The sequence below is a fragment of the Pan troglodytes genome, chromosome 6 (assembly GCF_028858775.2).
Source record: "Pan troglodytes isolate AG18354 chromosome 6, NHGRI_mPanTro3-v2.0_pri, whole genome shotgun sequence".
NCBI classification, from domain to species: Eukaryota; Metazoa; Chordata; class Mammalia; order Primates; family Hominidae; genus Pan; species Pan troglodytes.
In genome coordinates, this window is record NC_072404.2 from 143,423,561 (window position 1) to 143,449,524 (window position 25,964).

The following is a 25,964-nucleotide window of genomic DNA, read 5'->3' on the forward strand; positions in this document are numbered from 1 at the left end:
TCTTTGGAGCCCAGGTTTAGTAGGTTTGTTGGAGAGTGAATTATGGGACCCTCTAGCTTTTCCAAGTTCAATTATCCTCAAAGGGGTTTCGGAAACTACTCATTGCAGGCAGCAAGAGATGGAAAAAAACAACCAGATTCTACCAGTGCTGTCCAACAGAACTTTCTATGTTGGTGGAAATGTCCTTTGTCTCTGCTGTCCAGTACAGTAGCCACGTAATGGATATTGAGCACTTGAAATATGGTTTATACAACTGATTAATAGAATCTTTATAAAATTTAAATAATTTCAAGGTAAATAGCCACATGGGGCTAGTGGCCACCTTATTAGACAGCATAGGACTCTAGACAAGTCCCCTGCACATTGTGCATTCTGGCAATGTTAGGTTTGCATTGTGTTCTTCTGAAAAAGTCTGCACCTTCCCCCATGCCAGTGAGTGTGTTTTCTCAATAACTTTTTTTTTTTTTTTTGACCCTTATCTCTCATGCTCTTGATACAAACTTCCACATTTTTTCATAAGGGTCACACACGATGCCAAGAAATGAGAAAGGAGTCAATGCCGGATCAAGTCAGACAACCTTGTCCTTATCCTTGCCTCCTTTTCTCCTGAGAGCCCCTAGTCAATCTAATACCAAGTGTTTCCCACTCCCAGAGAGAAAAGGGAATGGCTTTGGATCTCTGGCTGAAGATCACAGACTGCGGAGTCGTCACTGTTCCCACTGAACATCTGATTAAGTTGCTGAGTCTGACCCTTGAGTTTCCCAGAACTTGCCAAGATTCAGAATTCCCAGATCATCCAGGCAGCACGCTCCTGACAGTCTTTGGTCCTTTTGGCACCTGAACTGAAAATCCCTTTTCCCATAGCTCTTTCAACACTTGTTGAATGCTTATAATGAATCCATTCATTAGGATGACACAGTATAGTGGAACAAAGCACTACACCTGTAATCAGAAATCCCATGTTTAAGTCCTGACTCTTCCATTTACTATCTCTGTGACCTTGAAAAATCATTTCACCTCCCTGAGGCTTCATCTTCCCCAAGAAAAATGAGTGTTTTGGACTAAATGACCTGTGGGTACTAAGAGGATGAAGAAAAGAGAGCCAGAGAAAGAGGCCCTTATTGCAAAGCCTGTCTTCCACATAGCCTCCCCCTTCTGATGTCAGCCTGCATTTAAAGCAGCTCTTTCCTGAGGCCACGGAGAGGCTTCCAGTGAGTCTAGTTATCACTCACCCCACCCACAGGTTGTTCAGCACCACAGACACCATGAGCCAGACTGCATGGCATTACTGCCTCTGGTGGTTATTGTACTCATGTGAACCTCAGGGAAGTCAAGACTGGTTCCCTATTACTTTGGCATCCTCAGAGATGCCGTAAGAAGGCAAGAGGTTCCTTGGCTTAGGCAGTGGGTCCATAAAGCAAGAGGGGTTTTGTAGTTACCTGAAGTATGCAGATCTCCATGCTGGCTCAAGGGCTGTTTGCCAGCCTTCCTTTACCCAGTAGTCACTAGTCACTGCTCCAAGGATTGGCCCCAGCCGCCCAGAGCCCCTGTAGAGCCGCCAACACTGCACAGCTCACAAAGGGCCCTGTAGCATCTCTAACTGAGGAGCTGGTGAGCAGACGCCCTCAGCAGAGGTATTTTTAGCTACAATGATACAGCCTCATCTTTTTGCAGGACGTTTTGTTTAGTTATTTTTTTAATGAAATAAATAAGTAAAATTGAAGACTGTGGTACTTACACCCCAGTGCCAACACCCAAGAAGTTTTGGCGCACACTGTCCCCCCCACCCCCAAACACACACACCACAGGCCTATATAATTAATCCTCTCTAAAACCAGGTGCTGAGGCTCAGAGTTTGCCAGAATATTAGGCCACAGAGACAGTGTGTACAGAAGCAAGAAGAGCTAGAAATAGAGTGGAGGAATGATGCAGACTGGCCCAGTGCAGAGGTGCTTGAGGGCCCTGTGAGCTGCCCAGGCAGCTGGTAACTACCCTGGTTCCTGGTGTTCAGACCTTTGATGGATTTGGTGGCTCAAGTGAGTGGGCCTCAACTCCTGGGGAGAGAGTGCCCTTGTAGTATACAAAGGATTCAGTTCTATGCCTTGCTGACATTTTAATGCTTTTGTTTTCCTTCTCTTCATCCTGTCTGGCATGTCACGTTTTCCTTGGCTCTTTTATTGTGTAACATGTGATCAGGGGCTAAAGGACATTCGCAGAGCTTGCTTCAGATCCCAGAGCAGGATCAGGGTAGTGGTTCTTACCCCAGCTGCACATTGGAATCATGGAGTATGGAGGCTTAGGAAAGCTACTAATGCCTGGGCTTCCCTCCAAAGATTCTGGCTTTATCAAGCACCAGCTTTTTAACTTCCCCAGATTTATTAGTTGATACCAAGGAATAACTTTGATAATTTTGGTAGGCATAATAATGGCATTGTGGTTATGTAAAAAAATGAACATATTTATTAGAGATACATATTAAATGAAGTGTTTAAGGTTGAAAATGGCATCATGTCTGGGATATACTTTAAAATGCTTCCACAAAGAAAAGGGGGATAGAGATGAAGCAAATATGACAACTTTGGTAGTTGTTGGATCTGGATGGTGGTTATATGGAAGTTCATTACTATCCTATTTTCAGTATTTTGAATTTTTCACATCAGAAAAGGGTTTTAAATATATACATACATTTTATATAAATATATATTAATGTTGAAGCTCCCCAGGCAATTTTAATGTAGAACTAAGATTGAGAACCACTAGTTAGTTTAGGGGATTAAATTTGGATCACCATGCCCTAAAAGATGTGTTTTGTCTTTGGACTTTGTCTAACCTAAGCCTGATTTTTCTGGATAAGTTTTCATGAGTAATCTGGACTCTTGGTAGGTGGGGGACAGGATGGCACAAAGATCAAATTAGACCTGTATCTGGAATCTGACTTCAGGAGCATACAACTAGACAATATTGTCTCTTCCACTGGATGAACTCACTGTAACCACCCTGAGAGCTATTATACCTTGGAGTTTACCTGTCTCATCACTTGCCAGCACTGCATGTCCCATCCTATGGACCTCTCTGGCTACACCAGGGCAATGGAAGACAGCTGCAGCTGCATTGTAACACATGCCACAAGAAAGCCCCAATCCCTTAAGAGTGCTCAGCAGTTTGCCAAGCGGTATTTGCCTAAAGCTGGGGCAAGAGGACTGAAACTTGTACCTCCCCCCATTCCCAGGAGTCCACATGCCCTCAGCTCTGCATCCGTATGTGTATGAGGCCTCTTTTGTGTCTTCAGTGCCTATTCCAACTCCCAAGCACTATTTTGCTCTGGCTGGTCAGCAAGTGGGACGAGCAGCAGCTTGCTGCAGCCAACCTAAATGGAGCTCTGGAGCTCAGGCTGGAAGCTTCCATGCTACATTTACATACCACATCCTTGCTCAGGACCCTAGCTGAGCACCTTTTCATTCAGGGGTAGGCTGCTAGTTCTTCTTTCTTGGGGGGTTTTGTGATTTACACCTAAACATTAAGCTATGAATAGTTTATGTTTTGCTAAGCAATACCGAAGCAGAGGAAGCGTTATGGACTGCCCAGGTCACTCAGCCAGCCCAAAGGTTCGCATGGCACCCTCCCTTCCCATTGCCCCTGGACCCCTGAGACAGCCCTTTCCGCCAGTGCCTGCCAGTGCACAAGTCACCCCCTGCACCTCTGTAGAAGGGCCTGGCTCATCTTTGTTTTCCTCACACAGTCAGAGTCAGCGTTGGTCCCACACTGTCCAGTGCTACATCCAGACTCCAAATGAGGGGGTTGCTTCCTCAGCCCAGTCCTAAGAACAAGCCTACTGTGTGGCCTCATCTGTGTTTCTTCATGGGACTCTGGACAGGAGGAGGCAGGGGCTTCTCCTGACTCTGGATCACTCTCCAGAGTGCTCCCCCTTTATATACCTCCACCGTCCCACTCTTAGACCACATTGTCATTGTGTCCGCCCAAGTGCTGAGTGCCTTGAGGGCAAGGACCAAGTCTTTCATCTCCATCGTTCCCCAGCACCTGGCAGGGTGCGGATCACTATACTGGTTCTAAATAAGCAAACTAATGAATATGTAAATCACCGAAGGGCTATGGCAGGGAATGCCTTTACACTAAGGGTCGGAATCCTCAGATTTAAAAATTAGTTTCTCAGTCATTTGGGATTATGAACCTAAACTGTGAGATGATCTAGAGCAGCAGTCCCCAACCTTTTTGGCACTAGGGATCAGTTTCGTGGAAGACAATTTTTCCATGGACTGGTCGGGTGAGGCAATGGTTTGGGGATGAAACTGTTACACCTCAGATCATCAGGCATTAGATTTGCATAAGGAGCACATAACCTAGATCCCTCGCATGTGCAGTTCACTATAGGGTTCAAGCTCCTATGAGACTGTAATGCCACTGCTGCTGATCTCACACGAGGCGGAGCCCTGGCAGTAATGCTCCCCGCCTACCACTCACCTCCTTAGGCAGGGCTCTAGATCAGGGGAGACCTCGGCCTAAGTTTGCTTGTAGAGCAGCCTGTGACTGATGAGGGACAGCCTGTAGCTGGTAATGGCTAGAGAGAAATAACCTATTTGATATTCTTACTACTTGCCTTTGGAATAAAGGGTAATCTCTCTGTGCCTTGGTTTCTCCCACTTGATATTCACAGGTCTCTGAGCAGTCTATCCTCTCTCCTTCCTTGCCTGGGGCTCTGAGGAGAGTGACCTGCTTGTAGGAGGGTTTCCTTATGTTTTTCCAGGGCAGTCAGTCAATTAACACCTGGCCACTTCTTTTGGAAGTTACTCCTCCTGAACCTGAATGAAACTTCAGGAACAGTCACTCAGCTTAAGCACAACCATGTATAACAAGCGCTTCTGGAGTCAGTGGCAGTACTGTCCCATCTATCAGAAACCTGTCTGATCAGTAAGTCTTCTTGCCTCCCTTTTGAGTCTAGAGGCTGTCATCCTGGGTATACCTTTGAATCTCCTGGATGTTTTTTAAAGCATTGAAGGAAGTCCTGTCACCACCCCTAGAGATTGCAAGGTATTTGATATAGCATCTAGATTTGATCTACACTGGTATTTTTAACAGCAACAGTGCTGATAATACGAGCCTGGCGCTGAGAAGCACTGTCTCCAAGAGTCCTCACTAGAAGGAGCTGGAGTGGCACTTGTCCCCCGAACAGTCCACTGCTGGCCTCCCTTTCCCAAAGGCGGGTGGGAAGGCAGAGCACCTGTGTCGTCCTCCTTAGCTAGTTCTGAGACAGGACTCCCATATTGCGCAGTTGGTGGTGCAGCTTCCCACCCACCCACAGGCCCACATACACATGCACACAAAGCCCACTGCTTCTTAACTTTGGGCAGATCTGTGGAGGGGAGATAGATCTATCTGTGGATCAAGATTCAGTTTTGCTTTGGCGGGCAGTTGTGAGAGAGAACAGTCCACAGCTGTGTCTACAATTTGTTACCAGAGATGAAGATTTTTTTTAAATTCTAGCTCAAAGAATGCTTCCCTGTATCCATCCCACCAGCTCCTAAGCATCACATCCCACCCATTGGTAGCAGAAGAGCCTGCCTTAGCAGTGAGAGGCAAGGCCAGACACCAGTTGAAATCCCAGACAGCTTCCTACCCTCCCTCTATATCTTGTCAGATATTTCAAGCTTTAAGTCCTTATTCGTGCTCTGCCTACTTGGCTGGCTGTTCTTGCACTTGAGCGGCTTGTTTGCCTGGACAGGTCCAAGCTGTCTGAGCCATCAGCAGCTGCACCTCCTCCCTCGCGCCTTCTGTCTGAGCCAACCTTGATTCACAGTAGTGCAGATGGCCCCAGCCATACCCAGGGATGTCTGCCACTCCCATCCCCTCTCCTGCCCTGCTTTCCCAAGATGAAGGGGCTGGGTCAGGCCTTGCCCGCAGGTCAACGTGGGGCTAAAATGAAGACCGCTCTTAGTTCATGTTCTGGCATATTAATCAGGGTGACATGATAAAAAGAATTTATCTGAAACTCATAGAACAGGGCAAGGTTTAAGTTCATATTTTGCAGAAAACACTTTCCAGCCTTCATCAGTGCTAATCTGTTTTTGAAAATGGCCTTAATCCCACCCACTTTGCTCCCTAAGTATTTATAGGAGCTGAGAGTCAAAAAAGCACGTGTCAGAAATCACCTTTCTTCCTTTTCCTACCCTTACTTCATTTTGATATAGACTTTGGCAACTTCTCAAAGTACAATGCTCAGTTTTTCAGTCTGGTTCAAGGTGCTTAAAGGTAGTGCCCTGTAATACACCATTATAATCAATTAGTTTCCCTTCTCCTTGTCCCTTTCCAACAGAAATGAAATGATTGGTAACAAGTATGAGAGGGGTCATGGGTGACCTTGTTCAAGAGAAAGATATGGCTGCAGCAGCCCCAGGACACCACTCTGCCTTTCCCCATTGCTGGCTTCTTGGTGAGCAGCAGAAATTTGGAGCTGTACAGGAATCAGATGTCCCACCTAGCAGGCTCTGCCGGAGCCAGACATAGCCATCCACTCTGGCAGCAGCCTATCGAAGGGAGAGAATCCTGGGGCAGCAGCCTACCAGGCTGCCCCTTCCACTTTAGATAGGGCCATGCAATGTAAATACATTATTTGTATTTACATTTGGGTCATCTGAAAACCAAAGCGATCTCAGCAGCTGCTGGAATGCCATTGGTACAGCCATACCAACATTTATATTATTCACCCTGATGTCTAGATTGCTATTACTGACATTATTTTAAGGCTTTTTCTCCCTTAGAGAAAGCTCTTCCAGCCCTAGGCTGCTTAAATAGGGAGGAACAACTTCTTTTTTTTTTTTTTTTTTAAGAGACAGAGTCTTGCTACGTTGCCCAGGCTGGTCTCAAACTCTTGGATTCAAGAGTTCCTCCCTCCTCAGCCTCCCTAGTAGCTAGGACTATAGATGTGCACCACCCTGCCCAACAAACCTTTTTTTTCAATTGAGGAATATTAGGATTGAGATATATTATGGACTTTCTATACAACTTGGGGTGTTTTCTTCAGGATAAGTATATTTTTAATCTTTAATAATGATAAAATACTTTACTGGCACCTAAGGAACAATAAAATACTGACTAAGAGGCCTGAAGAGGCATCTGCTCCTATCTCTAGAATTTGAAACCAGTCGTTTGGTGAGCTCTCATGCTGGAGTGGGCATGGGGCCGTGTGGGTGGCAGAAAATCAAGGGGTCTCATTCCACTGAAATGTCATGGTTACCTCAGCCTATGGCTGGTGTCTGCCCTCTTCTCTCCAATTCGGTAAGGAAGAAAGCTCCTTTACCAAAGCGTAGAGTACCTGGGCAGAACACCCAGGAACCTTTTTCTTTCTCTAAAGTCACATGATAGATCTCACCACAGCAGTCAATTTCTTGTTCTTCCTAACTGCCCCTACCCTCCTTGTGTAGATTACATGTCTTTTTCTCTTCCTGTTACAATTGTTACTTAACCTCTTAACCATAGGAAACTTGCTTTCTTGGATCCATTATTTTCTTGTGTCTGACCAAATCTTAGTGATCTGCCTGCTTTTGTTTTTGATCCAGAAATTCTAGTCATTTGGAAGTACTGGACAGAGGGTCAGCTATAGGCATAGGCCAGGTTCTTGAGGTATAGGTCCCAAGGACCTGAACTGACAATATTTGTCTTAGTCCTTAAAGTAACCATCAGATTCACTGCCAGAAACTTTAGCCAGCAACAAAATGTGGCAGATACACTACCACCCCCACACCCCCTGTTATGTCAGAGAACATCCCTGAAGCTGCTCAGCACAGTGTAGAGGGGACAGCAGAGCTCCAAGAGGGATCCTGCTTTCCTCATCCTGCAGTGAGGTGTGATTCAGAAGAGCACACAGCACGCCAGAGGCTTGGAGGTTAGGATAGGGAGGTTCTTCCCCCTGTTCTCATGTGGCTTACCTGCAAACCTGCCTAGATGGGGACTTACAGAGGGCTATCATCACCCCAGAGTGCTTGGACTGCTCAAATCAACTAGGTAGCTGCTTGCTACCAGGATGTCCAGGACATGAGGGGGCTGCATAAGTACAACTATTAATCACCCAGGAAGATGTTTTCCTGTTGTCCCAGTACAGGGCCACCTCTCAGGCTCCATGTGTCGCATTCACTGAAGTTTTAGACATGAGAGGTGGCTCTGTTCTCTCTGGGGGACAAGTCAGGAAAAGATTGCCTAGCTGACTCTTCCCTGGTCTCAGTTCCGAATGAAAAGCCTGCCATGCAGCCTTCAGCATCTGCTACTCCCCGTGCCACACCTGATCCCATCTCAAGTCATTTCACACCAGCAGAGGGAAGCCCTGTTCCAACTCCAGCAGCAGCACCACTCGGGGAGGGGGGGCAAACTCTTTACCCTTGTGGTATTTTGTAAACTGCAGCAGCGAAGCCTGAACTTCCAGGAGGGAAATGAAATGACCTTGGCAGGTAACAGGTTCAGGACAGCCAGCATTTGTCTTGGTTGTTGGTTTCCACATGTTAAATGCTTCTAGTTGCTCCTGACCTTCCTTGCCTGCCTTTGTTGGTCAAGTCCTATAGGCACTGTGGCATTTGTGCAGGGAGCAGGGGAGAGGAAGCTTTTCTGCTTTACTCTGGCACCTGACAAGGGCTCTCTATCCAGCATTGGCATTGCCAGTGGGGAACTGCTGAAGTAGCACTCTAGAGTATCACCCGGGAGACCCCTCTGTCTCCTGCCAAGCTAAACAAACCCTGCCCATGCACTCTTCTGAATCACACCTCACTGCAGCTTTGTTCCTTCTTCCCCGGTACTGCTCAGGGCACCGCCTTACGGGAAAGTCCTGTGTGTCAGCAAAAGAAGCACTTGAGGAGAAACAAATTGATATAGGAAGGGGGAGTGCCACCCAGTCATCTTTTAAGTACAAAGAAAAGGTCATCGGAGTTGTATGGGGTCCAGGTTGGATTATTGTTGACTCTGCCTTGCTGTGGCAAAAGGGCCAGCTCTCTGGATCCAACCTTGGGCATTGCCAACCCCATCCAGCTGCTGACAGCCCAGCACAAAGAAAACACATGCTGTGTACACACAGATGGGTTTGCATGTCAGCATGAGCCCATTTTTAGCCTTTGGCCAGGAAGGGCAGTTCACAACACAGTAATTTAATTAAATTTGCCTCCCTCCGTGGCCCACATATTTGAAGAGGTTTGGGGGGAAATGAATCTGGCTGAGGAACATTACCCTGCCGCTCTGGCACTGCCCCAGAGCCAAGCCACAGTACCATAAAGGGTCTCACCATCCTGAATACGACCCAGGACATCTGTCTGCACTGCAGGCTCTCTGGCCGGGCTGCCTGCTGGCACATCTGGCAAGGCAGCCTCTGGAAGCAGTCCGTCTCTATCACAGGCAAGCCACCAGGGGCAAAATAAGGGACTCCCTACCCCCTACTCAAGACCTGCTGGCAACAACTCTAGCAGTAACTCACAATATTAGCTTTCATCACAGATTTCAGTGTATTTAGAGTGGAGAGGACAGAATAAGAGAACCCCCTACCCTCAACTAACATTGAAGCCTCAATAACAGCTATGATCCTAACTTCATTGCTGTTAAGGCCACATACCTGTACTTCTGTCCTGGAAATGACCAGTATTTAGGGACCTGAAATTGAATCCCTTACCCTTACTTCCCATGAACTTATTACCACATTTCACATCTCAAATGTCCATCAGTTTTGTCCATTATGTCTGAGCTTAACCCACACTCCAAACTCCAAAGACCTGCCCCCCTCCCCACCTCAGCCAGCTAGTTCCTCCTTGAACTGAGTTCATCAACTCATCAGGAGGCCACTTCTCCTGTGGTCACCCCCTGGTCCAGAGAATCTGCCCATGATGGGTAGTCCTTTCTTATTGCTAACCCGTAACCTCTCAGTCCGCCTTTTCTGTCCTAAGTCAGCTGTACCAAGCCTGCTAGGGAAGAGCATTCTCTTTGGTTATCTTTCTCTCTCCCCATCAATAGCACATCCTCCTGGCTAACTAATGTCTCTTGTGTAATGATAGCAGCACCTCTGAGAGAAAGGGAATTTCTCTGGCACAGTTCGTCTCAACACCAGCATAACACAGGCTGTTGCTTAGGAGTGGGAATCATTAGAGTCAGGCCATTATTGGAGGGGACCGGTCTCTAGGGGAGCTAGCAGAAATTGCCGCTCCTTAATAGATGGAAACTCATTTGCCTGAAGCCCCCGCCCTCCTCTTTATTTTCTCTGCATTCCTCACCTCCCATTGCTTCCCAGCTTTGAAGTTGAAAAGAGAGGTAACTCCACCCAATGCACATTTCTGCTAAATTAACTTGGTTAGAAGAAATCCTTGCCTGAAAGCACTGTTCTTTTAGAATGTTTCTATTGGGACTTCACTTGAAACCATCATGAAGAAGACAAATTCTAATTAAATGTATGTGATAAAATTATAGCCAGGGCCACTCTGTTCCCAAGAGAGGATTTGTTGAGATGGGAGGAAGAGGGGACAATTTCCTAGCTTTCTGGACCCCAGTTTCAGGGTAGGCCCCTGAGTCAACCTGGGCTGCCAGAGCTTTCCCTCTGAGGGTCCCCTTGCTTACACAACACTAGGAAGGCCAGGGAGGTAGAGCGGGACTCCAGGCTTCTCTGCTTCTCCAAGGGTCTGCATGACCTTGAACAGACCTCTAACATGATTTAGCTTTCTGCAAGCCCTCCTGTCATGTTGGGATAGATGTTACCTTACTACCCTGCACTCTTGTAGAGAGAAGGGGAAGGCCATGGAAGCAACACATGCCCCTTTTGGTTTATTAGCCATGGGGCTGCCATCAGAACACACATGCCCTGAAGAGAAAGGAAAGTTGCCTGATTTCTCAGCTCTTCCTGTTTGAATGAAATCGTGAGTGGGCACCATCTGTCTCAGAGCATTAAGCACAGATAACAGTACTGGTGGGAAAGGCCTTCCCCCCTCCCAAAAGGGAACTATAAAGGATTGCATCAAACTGCAAACTCCAGGGGGCACTAATCACTTTGCCATTTCTGTAAATGGCGCCCCCTGGAGTTGTAAGTCATGGTGGCCCTGCAGGCGCTCAGCAATTGCGCTAGGTCGCGAACCCAGAGACCACAGGTAAGGTCTCTGCATCACCAGCTATGTGACACCTGGGCAAGGCACATCTTCCTGGGCTTCATTTTCCTCATAAATAAAATGTGAGGGTTCAACTAGATTTTCTGAATTAACTTGGAAGTTCTCATTGCTTTCTCCACATCCCGGAAGTTAGGAACCATGAACCTGTGTTCTGTCTCAGTGTCAATTGCCATCCCCAGGTCGGCCAGCCTCGATAACATACCCAGAATGAGAAGGCACCCTCGGCTGACATAACACCACTAGTCGGAGTGGATGTGGACTTACACATGAAGGGGGAAGGATTAAGGAAAGGGAAAGCCTCCAACGGGCACAATGGATGAAACAGCAAGCGCACAGAATGGGCCAATGCCTTATTCTTCTTGTATTCATCCTTCTCTGTGGCTTCAGAGCCTTTTTTCTGACACACATGCACACAGCACCTCCAGTGCTTGCCGTCTCTCCCCCTCATGAGAGAAACAAAATGAAATGCAAACATGCTTTGAAAGAGCACAGTCTTGTCCTGTCCCTCTGCATCCCCTCTCCTCATTTCTAATGAAAAAAATAGTCTTCCCTTTCCCTGGTTCCTTCAACAGTCTCTTCCTTAGGTTATTTTTTTCCTCTCTCCTTTCCTACTCCATCCAGACTTCCCCCTGCCTAACCTTAAAGAGATGAATTGGAAGAATATGCAGTCGTGTCAGAAGGATGCCATTGTCAGTTCACACAGGCAGACACTAATAGGATAAAGTATTATCTGACTTCCTAAATTTAAGTCCAGAAATTAAGTCTTCTTGCAATGGTAATAGATTATAACTTATAACCACTGTGGCTGGCAGGCTGCAGAAACAGGCTGTTAGTATCTGAGGCCTCAGCTCCATTTCTGGGCCTATTGTGAGGGATGCACTCAGCATTCCTCCAAACACAGCTGCATGATCCAGGGAACTGGCACTTGGCTCCTGGATGGAACTGCCTCTGTGGAGAGCTGCCTATAACTCATTCAGTTCACCTGCCGTGGGAGAAGCTGTCTGAATGGTCTTAATGAACCTGGATGAGTGGGCAGGTAAAGGGAGGAAGCCAGGGTCTTGAAGACTGGGAAGAAGTAGCCCGAGGCAAGGAAACCAAACTTTGCACAGGGAACACTTAGTGTGCGAAAGCTCTTCTCAGTCATCCTTGCTGACTCATTGAGCAGGCAGTAACTTATCTAGTGACTAAATCAGCACCAGCTTAGAGACACAGGGAAATGAGGGTTGAGACCTTAAAGGAACTGTAAAAGAGACTATAAATTAAGGAGTTGCCCTGGAGAGGAAATATCATGAGAAATGTTAGGAAGAAAGAGCCATCATTCTTCAAAACGGAGGGCCTCATGCAGGATTTCCTAGGTCCTGTTATGGCAGATGAGTGTACTCAAATGGGGAATATGGGACAGGAAACCTGATACAATAATTAATTGAAGGGTATTTTTTTATTAGTGGGGCTATAAGAAGGTAGGTGGGGGCTGGGTACAGTGGCTGACGCCTGTAATCCCAGCACTTTGTGAGCCCGAGGTGGGCGGATTGCCTGAGGTCGGGAGTTTCAGACCAGCCTGGCCAGCATGGTGAAACCCCGTCTCTACTAAAAATACAAAAATTAGCTGGGCGTGGTGGTGCACACCTGTAATCCCAGCAACTCGGGAAGCTGACGCCAGGAGAATCGATTGAACCCGGGAGGCGGAGGTTGCAGTGAGCCGAGATCACACCACTGCACTCCAGCCTGGGCAACAGAGCAAGACTCTCTCTCAAAAAAAAAAAAAAAAAAAAAGAAGGTAGGAGGGTATGAAAGAAACAAGTAGATCAAGTACTGTTTCTTTGGCATCCTATAATTGATTTAAACTGTAGTAATTACTCTAGTAATGTTCCTGAGTGTACAGAATGAACAAACCTGAAAGCCTAAGTACTATCTTGGTCCGTCTAGCTCCCACACCTAGCTTGAGAGTAGCCTCTCATATCAATGCTTCCCTGCTATTGTTTCAAAACTCTTTTTGATGGGATAAGTGGGCAAAGATCATGCCATCGTCTCAAATGCTAACTTCCTTTGACAAGACAGTTTCTCCCAGGGATATCCCCCACAGGCCTAGGCCAAATCTCTGACTCACTGCAAAGGTCCATGTACACTGAACTGATAGACATCACTATTTTTATTGGAAAACACAATTTATATAACACTCTTCCTCTGGAATAATACTCTTTTTGTGGACAAATACCGAGTTGCTCCCTCTCTTCTCCCCAGCACACCCCACCCCCCTCCCCATGACTGTGTTAATAGAAATGAGGAAATGGGTTTAGAGCAGATCCCTGAGTGAGCCTGTCAGGGTCAGGATTAAATTACATCCCTGAAGGCTGGGTTGCTTCCCCAAGCAGTGGACAGCCTCCAGGATAGGGAACAGGACTGTTGTGGGTAGGTGGTTTGGCCCAAGTACTGACAGCAAAGCTGGCGTGTACCAGAGGATAAAACCTGTGATCATCCTAAAATCTAATTCTAGCCTCTCATTAGGAAATCAAAATGCATTCTTTCTTCGCCTCTCTTGGAAAGTTGATCTCCCTGCTTTTCTTCTCCTCTGTTTCATGCCATGAATTTCGCACTAACAGTCCTCCCCCATCCAGGGTCCAGCCAGCCTCTTGCTTGCTAAGGCAGAGGAATCTCCCTGGCTTTCCTCCTTGACTGCATTGCAGCCCCTTAGCCTGTGTATCTGCCATAGAGCTCCATTCTTCTCTCATTTGCTCCAATTATGGTGCTTTTTGTCTGCCTTTCTTTTCTCCTAGCTCTGCAATACTGCTCGGAAGCCCCACCGGCCCTTTCAGTGCTACCTTCTTCCTCCTAGTGCCTCCCCACTCCCCACTCCCAGTCCTGGTAACACTTAATGGTCAGGGAGGATTTCATCACTGACCTGAGTAATAAGGCTATGACTGCTCTGTGCCAGAGAAACATGGGTAGGGGAGAAGACATTAGGAAGTTTACCTTCTTGGTAAAGGACCTAGGCTTCCCAAGGTCCCAGCCCTCAGCTTATGCATGACTATCAGCACCTTTACTTTCTTCTGGCTCACCACAAGGAAAGGTAATCTATTCCTGGACTAAATCAGTGCCTTGGGACAGCTATAGTGCTGGTGTAGGGATCAGAGTACAAGGCAAGGTTTTCCTGGGAGGATAAGTATAACCATGTTTTTCACAGTGATCGGGCTTATAGATACTATTGTCTCTGACTTCTAGATCATCATCCTTCTTCTCTGGAGTAGCACAATAGGCATGTCTCTCTTTGGACATATACAATGTTCAAGAATAGGGGTGGTGATGGGGGCTTCTCTGTTGATCTGTGTGTTTGTGTGTATTGTCAAATAACTGTTATCTAGCATTTGCTATATGGTGTGGAGCACTAAGTGTGAGATCTATGTCACACACATACATATATAATTATATATGTAAAATTTCAATTCTCACAATCTGTGAAGTACTGAGGTAGATAGTAATATTGTCTGTATTTTTTAGGTGAAGAAACTGAGTCTTTTTCCAAAGTCACACCGCTAGTAAGTGTTGGAACTAGGATTCAACACAGGAAGACTGGCTACAGAGTCTGTGCTTGTAAGCACTATGCTATATTGCTGTGTGTGTGTGTGTGTATTTCACTGATCTAGTTGCTGAAGCCCTTATCACTGCTCCAAGAAGTAATTTACTTGATTTTAATTTAAAGCAAAGATGAAAACAACTTATCCTACTGTCCAAACCATTCTTCCCCTTGCATAGGAGAGGGGTGCTTCCTGAAAGGAGTGAGACCAAGAGAGTTGCTCTGAGCCAAAAGCTGCCTTGCAGTTTAGCTGAGGCAGGATTTAGAAATGGCGTGAACAGTGCCTGCATTAGCCGATGGCATGGAGTGCTGAGTGCCAGCAGAGGAGATAAAATCAGACATATGTTTGGATATAAATGTTCCTCTCTCTCTTCTAATTTTAAGCCCCTGCTGCTTTGTTGCAGTGAAATGATGGAGCCTTAATTATAGGCCCTGGCCCCCTGAGGTAGAAGCCTGGGTTGAGTAAGGCCCACTTAGCCCTCTCCCAGTCTCTACCCATTACCATGGAAGGAAGCCAGAGACCATGGACTCTGACCCTCTTCTCAGACAACAATAGGAATTGTCTTGCAGGGACTCTCTGCTGGTTGTTCCACGGCACTCAGCAAGTTGCTGGCCTCAATACACGTTAAATAGCCATGATAAAGCTAATGTCTCTAGGCCTTAGAAACTAGCCTATCTACCTTTACCTCCATTGATAATAGGATGCAGCTGAAGGGTGTTAAAAAGTCCTGGAGCACATTGTAGAAGTGGCAGCTACAGCATGGCACTTAAAGAGCTAGAGCTGGGGTAGATACAGTGGAGAAGAGGAGCAAAAGACCCTCCCAGTATTCTCATTGTTGAGCCGGGTAAGCAAAAACCACTCCATTATGGGGAACCTCTGTGGTCCAGTAGGTGTTTTAAGACCTCCTCCACACTGCAGAGTTTCCAAGGCTGGGAGGAGGCCAAGCCACCTTTTCTAACTATAAAACACCAAGTCTTACCTACTTCACTCCTTCCCCTTAGCTGTCACCCTCTGTGGGATCCTGCAGTTTCTGTCTGCCATTGGGCCTAAGAATCAGGAAATGGTTAGGTAGAGTCCTGATAGTCTAACCCCTTAGCACATGTGGAGCCCCTGTAGTCAGGCCTTAGAGGGCAGTATAGCCAGTTCTAAAGAGAGTGAACAGCTCTAAGGGATAAGAGAACACAGACGTATCTTAGGAAGGTCCCATTTTAACTGTTTTGCTAGTTAAGTATGTTCTTGATAGCCAATAGCAGCCTGGGTGAGAAAGCACATTGACTCAGGAGTCAAGAGACCTGGGCTTTTAGTCCCACCTCCTCCACTAGCAGTGTGACCTTGGATATGTCTTTTAATTTCTCTGGGGCTCAGTTTCTTTGACTGTAAAATGTGAAGGGATTAGACTAAATGATTTTTCATGGCCTTCAGTTCTGTAATGAAAATTCTCTAACTCCGTATCATCAGCAAGAGCCTTTACATCCAACGTGTTGCTATAACTACCCCCTAAAGAGCTACCAACCCGTGTTCCATTCCTAGGTAACAAACCTTGGCCTGGCCAAGGATGAGTCACAGCATTCACGGCTGCATTTTTGGTACTCACGGGATGCCTCTCTGAAAAGCTGTCCCAAGTGCCTGCTACAGAGGAGGATATACCATGATAGCAAAGGAAGGTTACTGCTGTAAAAGTGGAAACTGCATGGATCAAAGGGCAGGCCTACTGGGGTAAGGAACTCTCCCTGCAGCTCTGAGGATACTTAAATCTAGGATCCATATTCTTAGTCTCCCCCAACTCCTTTGAGGTTCCTTTCAAAAGTCCTTCTCTCACAGATTGAAGCTGAATATAGTCTTCCTTGGGACAAATGCATTTGTCCATAGGACTCTTTCCCGAGATTGTTTTAGGCCCATTTCTGTACCTTTCCCCTCAGACTGTTAGCCACAGACCCTTAGTCATTGCAAAGTTACTGCATAATTCCCTGTCTGCTCAAATAGCTGTCAAAAAAAAAAAAAGAAGGGTGTTAGGAAATTGGCTCCTCATCCTCTATTTCTGAAACAGCAACTTCCTCCGCAATTTCCTCTGAATGCATACCCAGGAAGCTGTTTTAAACAGCCTGAGTTGTGTCTTGTGGCACTAGGAAAGGGAGTAATTTCTTGCTTTTTCACCTGGTCCTAGCCAAGTCCCACCCTTTGCTCTCCTGCAGTTTTCTTTCTTTTTATTGGGGGTATGGTGATAAAGGAGAGGCAGGAGGAACAGATCTTTGGTGCCTAGAACTGTGAGTGGTAGTTTATAAGTGTGTGCCCATACATATGTGCTGGCACACTGATACCCAGAAATGATGTATATACCCAGGAGGATTAAGAATTGGCCCTTTCTTAGCCAACTGCTGCAAAGTGCTGCCTGCCTCTCTTTCCCTCCTTAGTGCCAAAGAGTTCACACCCACTCAGTCCCAATTCCCTGCATTAGTATAAATACTAGCACTGAAGAAATGCAGGGTCCTGATTCACGCAGCCTCTCTGGACATTATTACTTGGTAAGCATCAGGAGACAGACACCTACCACCAAAACATGTTTAGATTGTTTAGCACCCAGAGAATAGAAGCAACACTGCCTGTGGGAAATTTAAGCCAAACTACATTATTGCAGGCCTCTGAAATCCAGGTCCCCCAGGTTCCTCGGGTAGAGCTGGTGCTGCCTGACCAGCAGCTTCTGCTGAGGTGGCATTTAACTTTTGGCCAGGTCCCAGGAGCTGAGGCTGACCCATTTCCCCTGCTTTTCCAGGGCATAGGGAATTTGATTATACCCCCAACAAAGCCAGGGACTAACACAGTTAGCTTGTAGAAGGTGCACTAGAATCGGGGTGCTTTTATTTAAGCTAAGGAAAGGTTGACAGCTTTAGCATTTTCCCATACTTGAAAATAATTTAACATTTGTCTTTCCTCCAACATACCTGTACCCTCCCCTCCCCGCTTTTTTATTAAATAGAAATGATTGGCTCATAAGAATCTATAGGTTCAGGGTCTTACTCAATTTAACCCTTTGGGGACATTGAATTAAAAATTCAACAATATTTATTAAAATACAAAAATACACTTTTCTCACATTACAATCAGTGTTCTTTTGTTGGCAATTCCCCTCCCCCACCCATACCACCCCCTTTCAAATCTGAACCCCTTATTTCCTTTTAAAGCTAAAATAATAACTGAAAGAAGTTACATCATTAGATGGACCAGAATAACAGAGATCTCTGCCTTCCCCACCCACGCCCACCCTTTCTCTTCCACCTTCTCCTGAGGTGGCCTGGGAGAGGGAAGCTTCCCATCAGTGTGCTCCATTCAACAGTACCCCATGTGGAACTCCATGTGTGCATGCGTGTCACTTGTAACTGTGGATCTCACAGCTTTTTTATGAACCATCCTGGTTGGGAAAGGCTTCATTACTTTACATGAGCCTGTACCCTTTTCGTCTCTCCCTTTTCTTTGCTACTCATGTTCTGCCCCCACCCCATCACCACAACCAGTTGACATCCGCTGTAATAATCCCTAATGAATCAGCATTTAGAAGAGTCACCAAATCACAAGCATGAGAAAAGCTTCCACTCCCAAGCTCCCCAATTCAGGCTTCTCCTCCCTCTCCACCTTAAAACAAACAAAATCTTTTTTAAAAATCATAAAATGCCATCATTGTCTACAATCATGTGTCAGAGTCCAGGAACAACAGGTGGACATGGCACAATGCTAATTTATGGCCTCCTGTGAATACATTCTCTCTGCTTTACCCTCCCTTCCCACCCCCCTGCTGCCGCACCCCTTCAGGGGCCTCCTCCTCCTCCTGGGAAACCCTGAATAGACACATGCCTTGCAGAGTGGGTTAAGCCCAACTGCAGGAATCTGGTGCAATGTGAAAGCATTAGACTGAGAGCTACGCCAGCTCCCGTCCTTCTCTGCTCCTTTCTAAGCATTCTGTCAGGCAAGGCACATGTGTGTCCCAGTGCACACACCCCCAAGACTTGTGCACATGGACAAAGACTCAGCCCCTTTAAGGGTTCGTTTGAATTTTGGTGGTTTTCCTGCTTAAAATACATGTACAGGTCTATCTTCCCCTTAGCCTCTGAAGAAAAATATTATTGCCACTATCATTTTGGCACAGTACAAATTCATGGTGCTTTTTTTTTTGTATTTTTTTTAATAAGATAATTCTGCAAAGACAGCTCTCGGCTTAAGAAAGATGTCTGTAGAAATGGATAGTCCTGTGTCCTATGAAGCATCTTCTAAAAAATGACAGATTCAGTCTATCCCTCTTGCCCCCTCAGCAGCCCACACCCTACCTCTTTAAGGATGTTTGTTGTTTTAGTTTATTTTATCTCAGCAATTTCAACCTTATACCAGAAATCCCTTCTGGCAGCATAGCAAGTTAACTTGTGGCTTGTACCCCACAACGTTCCCAAGATTCCCCCCCAACCCCTTTAAATAGAACTTACAAGTTAGAAAATATTTTTGTTTTGACTTTTTGTCTTTAAATTTTAATATAATCTGTTTTTTTAACCAGCCCATAGACTTAATATATAAGCATATACAAGAAAAAGTCTCTCCCCACTCTGTACAAAAGTTGCTGTCTTTGTGTGCATTCTATTGCATTTTATAAGTTTTTTGGGGGAGGGGAGTCATATTTGAGTTTCCTGTACCTTGTCCTTGGTATGGGTCTGAATTATATAAGGTTCAGAGATAGTGGTGACTGTGGGGTGCAGAGAGTTCCCCAGGCTGTTTTCTGTCCAGTGGGCCCCATGTGCTGGTTTGTAGGTGTTGTAGTTAATATGGTCATGAATTGTGGGCAGCACTACTGCCCCCTCACCTGATACACCGGACGGAGCTGCTGTTGCTGCTGCGGATGTTGCTGCTGGGATGTCTTCGTCCACCTGGATTATCTCAACAGTCCGGGCGGCTGTGACTGTACTCCGCTGCTGGTGCCGCTTACGAAGTTTATAGAAGACAATCAACATGGCGGCAGCTAGCAGAGTCACTGCCACAAAGCAGCCAATGATGATCTTGGTGGTCTTCATGACTTCATCCAGGCTGGTCTGCATCTTGTCAGTGGTGTCTGTCGCGGGTACTGCCACCTGCTTGGGCACACGGGTGGTCTGAATGAGCACCGTGGTAGAGGTGGTATATGCCGGCTGGTAACCAGTGGACGTGGTAGGAACAGGCTTGTACTTTCGCGTTGTGTCCTCAGGCGAGATCTCCGTGGTCTCCACTGTTACTGTGGTGAAGAAGCTGTAGTTGGAGGTGTTGAGCTCAGCCGTGCTCACATTGAGGTAGGCCGAGGCGTTGGAGTTGCCTGCAACATTGGTCACCATGCATGTGTACACCCCAGTGTCTGAAAGCAGCACGTGGGAAAAGTTCAAGGTGCCGTCGTTGAGGACAGAGATCCTTGGGTGGCGGGAGGCGTGGCTGAGCACTGTCCCATTGGGCAGCAACCACTTCACGGAGGACATAGGGGGAGTCCGACACTTAAGTTCTGCCATCCGACCCTCAGAAATGTTGAGGTCTCGAGGTGCGTCCATGATGAAGGGGGCAGAGCACTGGAAGGAGGCCTGGTCCACCTCCACGAGGTAGCGGCCTCGCATGTGCATGGGAGCATGACAGCGGCCACAGCAGGTGGAATTGGTGGGTATATACTCTCGAAGCCACCAGGCTAGCCACAGAATGTCACAATCACAGTTCCAAGGGTTGTGGTGTAGATGCAACTCCACCAGGTACCTCAGCGGGGTAAAGAGGTCATGGGGCAAAGAAGAGAGGTTATTGTGGGCCAAGTTGAGTTCCACAAGTGAAGCCAGCCCGTCAAAAGCATTCCGCTCAATCAGGCTGACCTGTGAGTTCATGACCCAGAGCTTCTTGAGGGAGCTCAGGCCATGGAAGGAGCCAGGCCTGATCTCAGGGAAATGGTTCCCTGACATCTCCAGCTCCTCCAGCCCCACGAGGGGGGTGAGATTGGGCATGTCTTTAATGTTGCACATGCCCAAGTTCAGATACTTGAGGTTGAACAGCCCCTCGAAAGCTCCCTCAGAGATATACTCCAGCTTCTTGAGCTCCCCCAAGTCCAGGCGCATGAGGGAGGGCACCCGGTTGAAGGCGTAAGAGGGGATGCTTTCGATGGGGTTGTTGCGAAGCCAGAGCTCCCGCAGCTTGGACAGGTATTCAAAGGCCCCGCTAGGGATGACTGTCAGCCAGTTGTCGAACAGCTCCAGGGTGTTGAGGCTGGCCAGGCCGTTGAAGGCCCCCACCTCAATCTGCCGGATGGAGTTCCTGCCCAACTGCAGGACCTCCAGGTGGTGGAGGTGGCGGAAGGTGTCGGCCTGGATCATCTGGATGTTGTTCTCCATGAGGTTGAGGTACCGGGTGTTCGAGGGAATACCCTGCGGGACCTCGGAGAGGCCCCGGCGCGTGCACACCACCTTGCTGAACTGGTTACTGCACGAGCAGACGGAGGGGCAGTTCTGGGGCCCGGCTGAGGCGGCAGCAGCGATGGCTGCACACAGAATCCACACTTGCGCCGTGAGGTAGACGAACGGGAGCAGGATGGCATTCCAGGTGTGGTGGTGCACAGTTACCTGCCACAAGAGCTTCATGGTGTGGCACGTTCATAATTCACCATCGCCTGGGATTTTGGCTCGGAAAGGAGAACCAGCCCTACCCCGGCTTAAGTGAGCTAGGAGCTCCTCTTTCCATCTGGAGAAGGAGGTGGGGAGGGGGCGATTAGAGAGACGGAGCGGATCGGCCGAAAAAAATCCTGCCAAACTCGAGCGGCCCCTGGTCTCCCAACCCACCCTCAAGGCAAGCCCTCCGAAAGCTACGACTCTCCCACACTGCAACCGTCCCCACCCAGTTCGCCGTCACCTACCTCGGAAGGAAGGCAGGAAAGCACTGGCGTGGTGTCCTTAAGCTTTCTCCACGGGAGCTGGGCACCTCGTTCCCATTCCGACTTCTTAGTTTTAATTAACAAAAGGGGGAAGTGGTGGGGGCGGGGAGGGCAGAGGGGAGGGGAGGGAAGGGGTGGGGGAGACAAAATGGCCTCTAGTAAATCCGGAGCCGGAGCCGGCGAAGCCGCGGAGTTGAGGCGCGCCTGGGAGAGCCAAGGCCCGGCGGGCTATGCAGGTGCATGCCCCCTCCTCCGCCCGAGGAGCGGCGCCACCAGCGCTTCCCGGCTTTGTCCTTGGACCCTGGCACCGGCTCGCTCCAGCCGCGGGGGAAGGCGCTTCATCGCCAAAGTGCGCTCCGGCGGCCCCGGCCCGCTCTGCGGGCCGCCGCCGGAGGGAGTGCGGGGGCGCCCCGAAGCCGCCCAGGCCGCACTCGCTGGATGCTGCGCTCCCTCTCCCGGCGTCGGCCGCTCCGGGCCGGCGGCAGCTGATTGCGGTCGTGAGCTCGCGGAGCGGCGAGAGTTAAGAGGAGGTGTTCGCGGCGCCTTCGCCCTCCCCAGACACACACCCCCTTTCTCCTCGCCTCTTCTCGGAGGGTGGAAGAGACAAAAACGGGGGGTCAGTTCTCCAGTCCGCCGGCTGCCGGCGCGCGGGGCGGCGATCCGTCCGGCCCCCGAGGACCAGCGGCGTGGCGGCTGCGCTCGGACCCGGTCTGCCGGCCGGAGGAGCGCGCGGCGCCCGCGGTCGCGCCCGCACCGCAGGCCCCTTCAGAGAGTCCGGGGGCGGGCGCGGGTCCGGCGGCGGCGGCGGCCGCAGCCCCCGGCGGCGCGCAACCGCCCGCCGCTGCCCGGCCCCCGGCGCGCCGCCGGCTCCGGCTTTGTGCGGAGGGAGCGAGTTCGCGGCTTCGGCTCCCGGCGCCCTCAGTGGCCGCGCCGCCAGCGGACTGCTGCAGCGGCGTGAGCAGCGGGGGTCGCGGCTGCGGGAAACGCTCCGGAGCCCAGGAACATAGTCCCCGCTGGCTAGCGGCGGCGGCGGCGGCAGCAGCAGCAGCGGGGCCCCTGCGCGCGGCGCCCACCGTCTCCTCCTCGCGCCGGGCTCGCGGTGTTGCAGGCGGCAGCCACGCAGACTGCTCTCTCATCCTTTTGTCCTTCAGTCAGAACGTGAATGTACTGCTGACGCATACTGTTCTGGGAGAAGATTAGCGTGATGCAGTGCTCTTATGTATTAGCGCCGCTCCCCCTCCGTCGCCTGCCTCGCGGGGTTAACGCCGGCGCCTTCCAGCGCCGCGCCGGCCGGCGCCGCGCAGCCCCGCGCCTCCGGCCGCCGGTCTTCCTCCTTCCTCCTTCCTTCCTCCTCTCTTCCTCTCTCCCCCTCCCCCCTCCCCCCTCCCCGGGCCGCTTCCTCCCCGCCCCCTCTAGACGAGCGGAGCGGGGCCAGGGCGAGCGGGCGAGCGAGCCGGAGTGAGCGTCAAGTGAGGGGCCGCGCGCAAGTCGCAGGCGTTCGCAGCTATTTTGGGCCGGTCGGAGGGAGCAGTTGGGTGGCCGCTGATAGGCTGGAGCGGCGCGGGGCTGCGGCGGGAGAGCCGGCGCCGGCCCCCGCCCTCCGGCCCGCACCCGGGGCCCCCTGGCTCTGAAGAGCGGGGCTCAGGGGCCCGGCGGCCCGCGGCGGGGCTGCTGCATTTGGCCTGCCTCTCGCCCGGCCCGCGTCATCCTCACCCCCGCTGACTGCTGACGGGGCGCAGACTCGCGTTCGGAGTTCGGAACTGCGTGGTGGGGACTCGGGGGACGGCGGCGGGGGCCACGAGGCTCCCAGGACCCAGAGCCCGGGCTTCGCTGCTGCACTGCCGCCAGCCCCTCATTCGCTTTGCCTCACCCCTCCTGTGCTCTCACTGGGGCTTTAAATGAGGGTTTCCTTAATGAGGGTTGCGGGGGCGGGAAACAGTGGCAGGAATGACCAAGTGTGATGAGCTGGGGAATGGCAACCTGGGACAGCACAGAGGCCGGCAGGAAGGATTGAGGTGAACTCCCGGAGCCCACGACACAGCCCGTTCATTCATGGAGCTGCAGCCGCGGCTTCTCAGTCTTCGCTGGCCGGAGTCGCCCCTTGCTCCCCGCTGCCCCCAGAGAACTGGGGGAAGGGAGGCGGGCGGCTGAGCCCCCTGCCCTGTGAGCTCGCCAGCCCTTCCTTGGCTAGGACTCTGAGAAGAACTGCGTAGCAGCCAGGGGTAGCGATTGGGAGTGGGGGTGGAATTCTTGCTCCTATTTCTGGTAGGAGACCCTAAGGCATTTGACAGACTAGTGTAGGAGAACAGGACTAGGTCAGCTTTTTCCCACCCCCCTGAAAAAAGACTACCCCTTCCTCTGCCGACTGTGGGTGAGGCAATCTAGCTGAGCCCTGGGAAGCCGGTCCGGTAGAATATAGCATGGTTTAATATCCCTTCCCTTCAAGAGCTGCCTCCAGACTCCTCAACCCACCCCTCTCCCCGTGTGATTTCTGGCAGGCTCGCTTGATAAACCCTCATCACCTGCGCGTGGGCTGTTGCTTAAGAACGAGGAGGTCCCAGATTTCTCAGCTCTCTGGTTTCTACCACACCTATTTCTGAGTATTGTCTTTTGCCCAGTAACCTGAACCTCTTTAAATACGCCATGGAATACTTGAAGTCCTGGAAACGGTTCCTTTGTAGGCAAGTTGGAGTCCCCATTCTTTACCAAGACCTTTCTGTTATCATTTGCTGTCAAATAATAACCTTGTTAGTTTCTGTTTATTGAACCCTTACTCTGTATTCCACTGCAACCCTATTATTCATTTTATATGAGTCAAACGTTGCCTAGGGTCACTAGTAAGTGATAGTGGATTTGAGCCTCAGCACGTCTCAGATGTCAAGAAACTTGGGTGTGGAAGTGATTCCCCAAAGTATTCTCCTAGTGGGATGAGAACTCAGGTTTCATTCATCCACTTCAATAGTCATTTACTGGGATGCTTATCTACTATGTACTATCCACCATACCAAGAACTTATATCTGTTCTTGTTTAATCTTCATTTACCCAGTGAAAGTAATTGCCACACTTGTCTCCATTTCACAGATGAAGGCACTTAGCTCAGGCAGGCAAATAACTTGCCCAAGGTCACACACTAGAAAGTAACAGAGCCAGCCTTTCCATCCAGCCTTCAAACCCTGAGTCCGATGTTTTCATCACTAACAGGAATGCCCGCTGTGTCTACTCTGCATAGAGTAAATGGTGGAGGCAAGTGGAGGGGGGAGGAGAGAGAGACTGTAGGAAAGTTCAGTGAAGGCTGTGTCAGAGAAGTAAGATGAAGGGTAGGAGACGGGCTGAGAAAATGAACTCTCATCAAGAAAAAGAATGAGGGAGACATGGAGGTAAGTCAAACCCTGATACTAGGGTTTAGTTCCATCTGGGCACTCAGACTTTCTGGTGAGAGGTTCTGCTCCTTTATAGCTGGCACCGACCTAGTAGAGTCATCTATTGCCTGAGGAGACCCCTGGCCAGGGTCTGGATGGCAGCGATTAAGTATGACTATCCCTCCCTCCTCAGGCAACAGGGTCTCTGCCTGGGCTGGTCCTCTGCTACTGTAGGCAAACTCAAACCCTGTCTGTTCAGCTCCAGGCTCCACAAATGAAAGCTGCTGCCCCGCACTATAAAGGTAGATGAAAGTGGGGGCCGACTTGGGTCAGACCAGTACTTAGTAATGAGGTTGTCTCTCAGTAAGTATTTGTGACTGCCATCCATGAAGGTGACTATGCCCAAGCTCTGTCGAGCTCTACAGCAGGCTGCTTTGCCCCCTGTAAGCCAGCTGGGCCAGGAAAGCACCACTGAACCTACTAACTGGACTACAGAGGAGGCTGTGGGGCCGTCGTTGCACACAGCCCTTCTGAGCTGAAAGTGGGATTGCAGCCTCTCATTTTGGTAACCCAAGTACCATCTAGCTATGGCATCTTGCTCCTCACAGCCCGTGGCTCTGACTGCTTCTTGGATTTGGAATGGTGCCACCAAAGAATAAGAAGGAAAGAAGGCTACTTACACCCTAAGAGGAAGAGACACTGGATTCAGATTGTTTTCACTTGCAGTTTCACACAGGGAGACTGCTGTGATAACGCCAGAGAGAGCTAAAAAAGCCAGCAGTGATTGGGCAAGGCCTGTGTCAGCAGCCTGGTATTATAGAATGAGCCCTGTGCTAAGATTGGGATACCTGAGTTCTAGTCCCCTTTAGACATGTGACAAATCTTAAAATAGCTCTAAACATCAGTTTTTCCATTTATAAAATCAAGGAAATGGATTAGAAAGTTTCTTACCGCTCTCTTAGTCCATGATTCCTGTCCCATCTCAGATATGTA

The 25,964-nt window shown here is 49.4% G+C and overlaps 2 protein-coding genes across 2 annotated transcripts in view; one reads left to right on the forward strand and one right to left on the reverse strand.

The window, feature by feature from the left end:
- The window catches only part of SND1 (staphylococcal nuclease and tudor domain containing 1), a 437,045-nt gene that overhangs the window by 353,789 nt on the left and 57,292 nt on the right, over nt 1-25,964 (forward strand). The gene's annotated exons all lie outside the window — the stretch shown is intronic.
- On the reverse strand, nt 19,190-21,683 carry LRRC4 (leucine rich repeat containing 4). The gene is made up of 2 exons (XM_001151566.6): nt 21,594-21,683; nt 19,190-21,421 (listed from the first exon to the last, which is right to left on the reverse strand). Exon 2 carries the CDS (start codon nt 21,319-21,321, stop codon nt 19,360-19,362), a length of 1,962 nt encoding a protein of 653 aa, XP_001151566.1. The 5' UTR covers nt 21,322-21,421; nt 21,594-21,683; the 3' UTR covers nt 19,190-19,359.